The 11,325-nt window shown below is 31.9% G+C and overlaps 1 protein-coding gene across 5 annotated transcripts in view; it reads left to right on the plus strand.

Annotated features, from left to right (window-relative positions):
* The window catches only part of TTLL7 (tubulin tyrosine ligase like 7), a 150,541-nt gene extending 141,198 nt beyond the window's left edge, over positions 1-9,343 (plus strand). For 3 of the 5 annotated variants that reach the window (XM_036089899.2, XM_036089900.2, XM_078072834.1), the window contains 2 exons: positions 3,623-3,685; positions 4,579-9,343. In XM_036089899.2, the coding sequence (XP_035945792.1) occupies positions 3,623-3,685; positions 4,579-4,699 (184 nt within the window). In that variant the 3' untranslated portion in view covers positions 4,700-9,343. Of the gene's footprint in view, positions 1-1,390; positions 1,453-3,622; positions 3,686-4,578 lie in introns of all 5 variants that reach the window. The other 2 variants (XM_078072836.1, XM_078072835.1) reach the window with 2 other exon arrangements.
* The last annotated feature ends 1,982 nt before the right edge of the window (positions 9,344-11,325 follow it).

Raw genomic sequence — 11,325 nt, forward strand, 5'->3', positions numbered from 1 at the left:
AATGGAAGAAGGCATTTGCAACCCATTTATAACCTATATAAGATTCTTAGGTCAAAAAAGAACTCCTACAAACTTCTAAGAAAAAAAATGAACACTCTATAAAAAAATGGGGAAGATATTGGGAAGAAGGGAGGGTGCTGAAATATACAGGGATCTGGGGTGCTAGGAATATTCAGTTATTTAACCTGGGTAGCAGTTATACAAGTAATCACTTTATCATATTCATTAAGCTGGACATTTATGTTTTATGCTCTTTCAAATGTGTACTATACTTTACAATTGAGTTAAATACATGGTACCATTATGGCCCCAGGCTGTGATAGCTTGAAACATCTATCTCAGAACAAGGATGGTCTTGCCTTGTGAGGCTGATGTTCATAACATGTAAATAATATTTCACCCTTGTGCACTATTTCATTGGCTTTATACTCTGTGAGCTAGGCATGGAAGAAACTACTGGACTCTTTTCACAGATGAGAAAACTGAAAACTGAGGCCCAAAGAGGTTAAATGACTTCTCCAAATCCACATTGCTAGCTATGGCAGAGGTGGGTCTTGAAACTAGAGCTTCCCGCAACCCCTAGCCCAAATCAAAGTTAAGACAATGGAATGATCCACACTCACTAGGATGGCTATTATCCCCCAGATGCAAAATAGTTAAGTGTCGGTGAGAATACTGAGAAGTTGGAATCCTCATGCATTGCACTCACTATCTCAGAATGTGAAATGATGTGGCTGCTATGGAAAAGTTTGCTAGTTCCTCAAAAAGTTAAATATAGAATTGCCGTATGACCCAGCAATTTCACTCCTGGGTATATACCCAAAAGAATTGAAAACAAGGACTCAAACTGATGGTTGTACGACAATGTTTATAGCAACATTATTCACAATAGCCAAAAGGTGGAAACAACTCAGGTGTCCACCAACAGATGAATGGATAAATGCAATGTGATACAGACATACAATGCAACAGTATTCAGTCTGTATAAAGGAATAAAATTCTGACACATGCTACAACATGGATGAACCTTGAAAGCAGGCTAATTAAATGAACCAGACACAAAAGGACAAATATGGTATAAAATTCCACTATATATGAGGTACCTAGAGTAGACAAATTCATAGAGACAGAAAGTAGAACAGAGCTTACCAGGGAATGGGGAGGAGGAGATGGGGATTTAGTGTTCAATGGGCAAGGAGTTTCTGTTTGGGATGAAAAAGTTCTGAACTAGATTGTGGTGATGTTTACAAAGCATTGTGAATGTACTTAATGCACTGAATGATACAACTGGTAAGTTTCATGCTATATATATTATACCACAGTAGAAAAAAATTTAGAACACAGGATAAATATTATGATGAACTTTATTTACCTTTGTTCCCCAAACCAGGAAGCTGAGTTTATTTTGGGGGTATTAGGGGTCCTCATCTTACTCCAGGAAAATCTCAGAAGGTGGGTGTAGCTTACGTTTTCAAGGCTAATTCCCTACTGGTCTTGAAATGTTCATGTTCTAGAGATCCTCCATGGTCAGCAATAAGTTGGTACATGACAGACCAATTCTACATCAAGTAGGAATTGGACAAATGCATGTTTTATGTCTATGTGATGGATATGTGAGGTTGTGTACACCTAGCCTCTGTGATGAGCAGTGAGGGTACATGTGTGAAGCAAATAGGGGAGTCGGAGGTACTTCTCACTTAGCTATTAGTTACAGGTTAGCTGTTTTTGTACATCAAGAGTAAGCTAGAATAAAGGTAAAGCTGTAAACTTTTCACATTTTTTTGGTGCTTTAATGCAAACTCTTTATATATATATACATATATATATATACATACACATATATATATGTATATGTATATATGTATGTGTATATATATAGTCTATAAACGTACTTCCCAGAGATATTCTTCTTGCTAAAAACAATCAAATTGTATTATTTAATTTCATTGCAAAGAACATTTCAAAAATAATCTTTGATGTTCAGCTAGTAAGGGATCTCCCAAGAGATATTAATGGAGATATTAAGGCAAATAATCCATTGTGTTTCCCTGTAATGCTTTAAAATACCCCACAGCACTTGCTTTAGGGAAACAAAGTGTTTCTTCCAATGTAATTTCATATGCTTTTTTTAGTTCATACTGAACTTTTTTTCTTACAGAAGTTTCATTTTAGCTTTTCCTGCTTCTTTTAAAAAGTTTAGGTTTGTGGATGTATAATCTTTTTCTACTTTCTAGGTTACTGTTTTGAGAAAATGAGTATAATCATTGTATCCATTAGTTTTAAAACTGAGATTCATACAGAGAAATGACAATATAGGTACAGCTGCTAGGAGCACTGATGCTGCGTTGGCACATGTGGGCTTGAGTCCGAGCTCTGCCATTTACTAGCTATGTAACTGTGGGCAAGACAGTTGACCCCTGTATGCTTCAGTGTGTTCACTGATAAAATGAAACACACAATAATACCTACTGTATAGAATTGTTATGAGAAGTAAATGAGTTAATATTTGTGAAGCAATTAGAATAGTGCTGAGCACATAGAAAACACTAAGTATGATGTAGTGTTAAATAAAATAATACAGGTTAGCTGTAACCCTGGATTTTGTGCTTTTATTTTTCCTCTGTGGACTGGAGATCTTTAACTCAAAAGGATAGGTGAATGTTATTGTAATGTCAGCAGTAACTGTTGCTTGGAAATTCTTCAAAAGGAAGTTGGTAGAAGTTATTCTTTACTCTGATAATTATCAGTATAATCAGAATGCATTTTCAATAGAAGGTAGAATAACTCTCAACTAATAAAAAGTAGTGGATTTTGATCAAACACCTTATTTTCTTTTGTACCTTTGCCTTAGGTAGGAAGGGAGCCTTTTCATGACAGAAGATAGCAGATTAATCATCATGACTCCACTAGCTCTTGACATAATAATTAATCCATATAAATTACCCAAGTGATATTAAGAAAATAATTCATATAATCTGTGATGTGAGAAATCAATTGTTTCATTATTCATCACCCGTTGTGCAATTTTGATTCGATTTGGTTTGTTGTGTATTATTTTACTGCTCTATTAACTTAATGATTTGAGCAATTATTTATAGTTTGTGATACTAGGTAATAGATTTAGAAGATATTATTAGATAATTCATGATAAAATGATGTTTATGGATGTTACGGAGAAATCTTCCATTTTAATATGAATGTCGTATGTAGCTTGATCATAATGAATTCATATTCTTCTACAAAATTCATATAACACAACTATAAATGTAACTTTCCATTGGCATGGAAGTATAGTAGTATCAACATTATTTAATGTAGAATAGGTAGCTGATGGTACTCGTGGCCCTCAGTTTCATTGCGTATCTATGGAAATATGACACTTGCTGGAAGATTCTAATGTAAAGTGAAAAAAATAAATGAGTTGATGCTCTACCATTGTTTATTTTTTCAAAAATTTCAAATCTCCTTCTATTGCTACCTCTGGTTTTGGAAATTCCTCATAGATGTCTTTGTCCTGATTTTATAGCATGTCCTTGTCATTACCAAGATTTATACTCTTAATAATAATGTTTATTTGCTTTTGCTCATGTGGATTTCCTTGTGGATTTCCATTTTTCTCTAGATATATAGATTGGAGTGGCCTAACGCTAATCAAAGTTTTTCCAGAGAGAAACAAATTATACAGGTGCACATTCTTATTTATAATTACTTATTCTCAAATCTCTGAAAACTAAAAAGAAAGGAAGAGTAACTTTTTATTGGCAAATCTGACCTGACCTGAATTGACATGAAGTTATTTGTTGTTTTCATCCTGTTTATTGTGAGTATTCATATGTTTCACTCAAACAGAAAGATTAATGGTTTGATTTCAGGATGCTGCGCCAAGGCCTCAGTGGAGATATTATATTATATATAGTATATACACTCTATCATTCTAAAATCTGGGAAATTCATGTATTCTGAAATACATTTGGCTGTAAGGATTGCATGTAACCTGTAATCATGATTGTTTTTGGTGTTGTTATCATAAGAACCATGTGGTCTAGGAATATAAATTTTATAATTATGAATTTTAGTCTTTAACTTTTTCTCTTAGATTACCTATAGTCATAATACATTGATGAAATATTATTAAATTATAATTAATGGTTCCAACATCCTTGAAACAAACAATTATTGGTAATGTGGCTAGCCAAATTCTCATATCACATGTTTTTAAGAAATATTTCACTGGTTTCACATATTATTTATAGAGATTAATGATGAATTTCAAATTAACATGAGCCATGGAAATAGTTTCCTAGCATGTGAGTATAATGGCTCTTTATGGGATGTCTTGGGATACTAAGATCATATGTTGCATCTATATTCTGCTCTTTAGGTGAGGCTTTTATGACCATCTTCCACCTTCCCACTTCAGTCTGGGAGAGAACATTTTTTTTTTTAATGTAGAATGCATTGTTGTTATAGTATTGTTTCTCATGTAGCATACATAAATTATTAACCACAGAACACTTTAGTGAGAGATGTTAATATTAACTTGTTTGTAAAGTATAATTTTTTAACTGTCATTTGTAGGTATTTATTACCAGGAAGTACACAATTCTTCATGAGAACACCAAACTACACCTTGAAATACAGTTCACCTGGAATGACTCGCTCCAATGTTTTGTTTACATCCCGATATGGCCATTTGTGAAACAGAAAGGAAGATTGCCATGGATTATGCATAATAGCAATTCATTTTTTTCCCTCCAATTTAAACATGCAAAGAAAGTGACCATTAAGTGCTGTTTTATGTATATATGACATATATGTGTGAAAATATATACACGTGCACTCAAATAACACATATATATTTATTATAATATATGAAAGAAGAGTTAGCAGAAAACTGGATATAAGACTTAACCTTTCTGGAAATGTAATAAACCATTAAATTGTTTACAGAAATATGTGAATGTCTAGAATTTGCTAGGTTTATAATTAATTCCTTCCTACTAGAAATGTTATTTTTGCTGCAGAGTATATAAAACAAAATTGATCTTGAATATCCCATTTCAGTGTTAAATTATTTTCTAGATAATACTTCTTTTGACTTGAAAAAGCATTAATAGTATAATACCTTATTAATTCTCTTATATATAGTAGCCATTTAAAATGAAAAACAAAGCTAGAAGCCTGGTGTTGCTTGATGATAGGATTAAATATAAAACGGGTTTATCATTACTGTAGCACACTTCAGAGTACTATAAAAATCTCAACCTGATTTTCCCAGTATTTTTATTCCTCTATGTGGAAATTTAGCTACTTGTGATAATGCACATTTTCAGTAAGGCTTTAGTAAGATCATATAGTGATCCAAAATGGAAGACAATCCAGTGGGTTACAAGTAAAAAAACGTAAACTAGATTTTATTTTCTACTTTTCATTGGGAGTCACATAAAGGAACAGAAAATGATATTAATAACAAAATCTTTCCATCTGATTTTTGTATCTCATACCATTTACTTTTATTTGGAAAGTATATCTCCAGTGGGTACGTATGGTCAAATACAATTTCTTCTGTTCTTCAGAAGTAGAAGAGTTGACATTTCAAACTCATTTTGGTGTTATAGGATAATGTGTCGCACTTATTTTAGAAGTCTCTTAATGTTGAGACCAACTTACATTGTAAAATCTAATATAGTTTCACATTGCAGCATAGAAAATAATCTAATTATTGCAAATAGAAGATTCTGATTACTAGATATTATTAGTCATGGAAGTACCCTTGAGAATTTTCTAAAATCAAAATAGAGGATGAAGTTTTCTTTGTGTCTGAAGTTATTATGCATACATTTCATAGCAATTTACTTCCTTTTCTTGCTTATAGTTTCAAAAACAATGAGTGAGCTTTCAGTTTTCCATAAAAATATAAACAGCACTATCACTGACATGGAAATCCTTAGAAATTACAATATTCATCTTTTAGAAGTTTCTTTAAACTTCTCCCAACAGTCTTATTTTTTCACAGATGCTAATTATTGGCAAAATTTAGGAATGTTTTACCTTTTACTATCCTAGAAACTACTTCCAGTAAATCAAGAAATGGCCCCAAAGCAGGAGAACTGAGAGAAGCAAACTGTCCTAGTTTAATTTGCAAAAAGGATTAATTGGCAACCTAAAGTTGACTAAGTTAGATATATTTTGCTTTTAAAGCCATATTCTGAGGCTGTGATAGGCTAAGATAGGATTTTCCTTAAATTATCACTACTTGATTCTTTATGACTACCTAACATCTATATTCCAATAGATACTTTTCCTTGCTAAATGCATCCCAAAGAAGAATTTGTTATTGTCTTTGGGGAAAAAGAGGATAAGGTCAGGATAAAAGAAATTACAGTGTAACTCTGAATGTTTGTGACTCCATTTTGTGAATTCTTAAATATATTACAGATTTCTTAGAATAAATAATGCAAAAATTGGGATACTGTAAAATCATTGTAAGAGTATAAAGAAGTAGGTCTTTTCATGAAGTATTTTTAATAATTTTTCTTTTAAATTCATGAGTTGTCCATGAATGAGACATAATTTCAAGTGTCTGGTATATGATATCTATCCAGTTTGTTGGTCACTCACTTGCATTAATTTAAATCAAAATGGTTAATATGCTAGAGTGGGTGCTTTGGGACTTCTGTCTGTAGTGATAAAAGAGTGAAATTTTTATTTAAAACAAATAAGAAGAATGTTCAACATGGGGATGAACCCTCTCCCCCTAGAAAACACACACACACACACACACACACACACACACACAATTTAAGAACCTTTGAAAAATAAGTTAAAATGTGTGAAACTACCTAACTAATTAATGAACAAATTTCATTTATCTAGCTACTTAGATCTGGCTTTTTTTGAGCACTAGAATTTTCTTGCTGACATTTGCATATTTATACTGATCTAGTTTGATGTGATAAAATTGTGAATAAAAGCCATGTGCTCATTATTTATATATACTACCCGGTATGCTGTGGACTATGGTTGCTATCAGTGCTTATTCCATAATGAGAAACTACGAAGAGAAGGTTCAGTAGTAAACCATGAAAGTCTCTAGAGGCCATAGAAATGTTTTAGAGGTATAAAATATTCCTTAGTTTTTATTATAAATTTTTTATTCATAAAGTGGAAACATATCAATATAAGTGATAGTACAGGTCTGATTCTCTCTTCTAGGAGAGAAAGTAACTTTATTTGAAAAACTTCAGAAGTTATTCAATATTACCAGGAGTTTTTAATAGGGAATTTGGTTTACTTAAGATGAAAATGTATTTTCATTCTGTTATAAAAAAACATATCCCTACTCATTCTGTAAATCTAAGATTAGAATGCTTTCCAGAACTGTATATGATTGCAATCATTTCCAGAATTATATAAAAAGCAACCTTTATTTTAAATCTCATCTATGAACATGGTATGAGATGGCAGATTTGTTTTCACTTTAATTATCCAGCATTGTAATTAGTTACCATTTGCTTTATGTAACCTTTGAAGGAACTATTGTGATTCATATTATGTTTATTTTTACTAGCAACAAATTTTATTTTACTAGCATTTCACTTACCTTGCATGTATAAAAACGAAGTTATAACAGGATCAAATATGGAAATAACCTCTGCCAGACACAAAGATTTATACAGATTTTTTCATATGTCTAACTTAGGTCTAAATACACAAAAATTGCCTACTAATTCCTCCTCCCTAAAACTAAAATGAACCAAACTCAGACAAACAAAAAAACACAACTTTCTTTTCATGTAATATTTACAAGCAACTAGATGATAGAGGCTTCTAGACATTAAGGACTTCATTCTAATTCTCTTTTTAATTTGGAAAGCATATGATTATAGAATTCTGTTATCTAACTTGAAATTTCACATTTTAATATAAATTCATCCAAATGCTTTCATCTTTAGCATGTCAAAGCCATTCCACATAAAAGTTCTTTTTAAATCTGAATATACACATATTTGACCTTTTCAAATGTACCAAAAAATTGATAGTTGCATAAACTCTATTATTTCTAGGTTTCTGCAAAGCACTGATTCATTCTTAAATGTGTTCTCTTTAAAAAATAATATCAAATACCTCTAGATGAGTGACAGAAAATTCCTTCCTTTTCTGCTCTGTAATGGTAATTTACATTTTGAGTCTTAGTTTACCTGGTTCTAAAGGTTAAGCAATAAAAAGTGTAACTTCAGTTAGTTGTGTTGCTGTGATCTAATGATTTTTGAAAATTGGCTTTTCTCTTTAAATTGAGAAATTTATGTTTTCAAGTTCTGAATTAGTTATCTAAATATTTTGGGTTAATATTATTTACAAATAAATAAAAAATTTGGAAATATACGCATGATCAAAATTTTATTCCTTACACAGCTTTTTCTCTCTTCCTTTTTTCCTTCCTTCACCTCCTCCTCTTCTTCTTCACTTTAACCTTTGAAGTTTTGACCTTTGATGGGCAAAGTCCAGAAAGGATCAATCCTGCCTTTTAGATATTGGTTTTCCTTGCATTTTATGGTGGTATATTTTTACCTCAGAAACAATAAAACTTAGATAAAATGTGTTATTAGATCAAGTTCAGTTTGTCTGCTGGGGCTTTTAAGAACCAAGTTTCTATGCCTAAAAAAACATTGTCTAGACTATTTGAACCAAGATACATGGCTACAAATAACAGTCTTGCAACCCAAAAGTGGTATATTAAAACTTACTGCAGTCTTTGAGATTGCGGCCCTTTTTGGTGATTTTTTGCCTTGTCATAAGTGGGTATATGGTATATTGAAGAAAAACTATTCAGATAACATATTTTGCATTAACTGGGCTGTATTATCTAAGAAGGGCTACATAAAACTTTTATTTTATCCCTACCACTAACTTGAAAACTATTGGTACAGTCATTGCTCAATAGACTAATATTTTTTAAGTGGGTAAGAAGACTTGCAAAAGTAATCAGATAATGCTGATATTTTCTTTCAAAGGTTAACCATGGCAGTTCTTGGTCCTGAGCTGGTTGGTTCGTATAATTACCACTGTACATGCTACAATATTGACTATTAGTAGATTTGTTGAAGATTCTGGGTTTCAAGATTAGCTTGAAAGCAATACATTTGCTACCATGAATCATGACTCAAATTATCCCCATGTGTTTACTACCTGTATATGAATGCAAATGTTGTTACAGAAAATATGCTTGAAATGTCAACACAATGTGCAATTAATATTGCATTGTCATGCTTCAGCATGTGATATCTGTATGGTGAAATTATTTCAATTACTATAATAAAAAATGTTTAACATAAGAAAGCAACATGTCATCAAATGGTTATTTCTGTCTTACACATACACACACAGAGACATACACACACACACACTTTTTAGTAGTACAGGAGACTGGTTTTAATTAAGCTTTCAGGTGATGAAATATGTTTTCACAGTAATTTTCTTCTGCTGTACAGACAGCAATAGCATTATGGGGATAATTTTTACTGCTATTAAAGTCAGGACGAGTAAACAAAATTGGTGTCAATTTTTCTCCTAGTTAGCTGAAAGGCAGACCCTTTTAAAATTTAGAAATGACACTTTTATATCTCTCTAGTATCATTGATTATAACAACAGTATTACTAGTCTGAATAGAATTATGTCAGCATCTTAGTTATGACTTTTATTTTTCATAGGAATTTATAGTTTTATCATCGTTAACACATCATACTGAGCCTCAATAAGAAGCATATCTTAGTCTCATTGCTGTTCATACCATTGTTCTTTAAGATGTTTATATAGAAAGAAGTGAGAATATTCTTCCTTTAAAGAAAGGAAGTACTTTGGTTAAAAATCTTGTTATGCGGTAGTAACATTAATGCCATGTATGACTTAGTTTTTGGAATTGACAACCACTTGGTATAAATATTGACTTTTAAAAATATATTTTTTAAAATTTGTCATTATTTTTATAAGGTTAAAATATTCTATGAATGCTTTACAAGTTAACTTTTTGAGTTTTTTTTTTTTTCAGTGACAGATAAGGATGAGGCCAATGTGGGTAGTTTGGTATTTCCCTATTTTATAAAATAATTTATAAGATATATATAGATATAGATATATTTACATATGTATATATTTCATTCAATTAAATGACTGGAAATCTTTTTACATTATAAAATAAATCATCCTGAAATAATTTCAAGTGTAGAAAACTTCATGTAGTGCCTTAAATCAAAACTAACACTTAGCGGGGCGCCTGGGTGGCTCAGTCGTTAAGCGTCTGCCTTCGGCTCAGGTCATGATCCCGGGGTCCTGGGATCAAGCCCCACATCGGGCTCCCTGCTCAGCGGGAAGCCTGCTTCTTCCTCTCCCACTCCCCTTGCTTGTGTTCCCTCTCTCGCTGTGTCTCTCTCTGTCAAATAAATAAAATCTTTAAAAAAAAAAAAAAAAAAAAACTAACACTTAGCTTTTTTGCAGAGAGGAAGATAATAGATCTTTAAATTAATTTGGAAAGAGTTATCTCTTAATGGTTGTTCATGTATGTATAGGACATGGTGACAACAATGCTTAGCCCCATGATCAGGTAGATTTGTAAAACATTAGGTGTAAAAATTGGGATGTGTTTCTCTTCTTTCAGGACCTCTCTTAGTCTTTAGTATCTTAAGATCTGGAGAGAGTGTTCAGCAAGAGACTAGAACATACATTAGTTTCTAAACGAATTTCACTATGGTACCTTTAATTGAAATGCATCTCCCAGGACTAGTCTTCTGTTGACCAAACTTTTGAAAACAACACGCTAAACCAATTCATTTATTAATAAAGTAATCAAGGTATTTATTTAATCATTTATCAAATATGCTTTGGTGGTATAATTATGAATACTGACAAATATAGTGCAGGAATTTACTTGCACTTGTCAGTTGAGAATTTGGCCATTTCTAGAGGAATATTTGAACCAGGGTTTCAAGAGGGCTGGTTTGACCCAGGAATAATAATCCTAGATAAATTGCCTTAATGGTAAAAATGAATTATATTAGATATTTGCAACATAATGGTGATATGCAAAGTGGTGTAAAATGCTTTAGAATGTGGTCAGAATGAGGTCCAAGCTCTTACGAAAAGATATTAATGATAAAAGTTTGTCTTTAATGAGACTCTATTGTCACCCAACAGCGGATAAAAGCTTTGTATAACACATAGTATATCTAGAAGCACCATTGGAAAATATCTTCTTATACAAACGAAAAGTCCTGTTGGTTTACAACAAATTTCCTTCAGAGCTAGAACGTGTTAAAAGTTTGTTGTAT

The sequence above is a fragment of the Halichoerus grypus genome, chromosome 5, assembly GCF_964656455.1.
Source record: "Halichoerus grypus chromosome 5, mHalGry1.hap1.1, whole genome shotgun sequence".
Taxonomy (NCBI): domain Eukaryota; kingdom Metazoa; phylum Chordata; class Mammalia; order Carnivora; family Phocidae; genus Halichoerus; species Halichoerus grypus.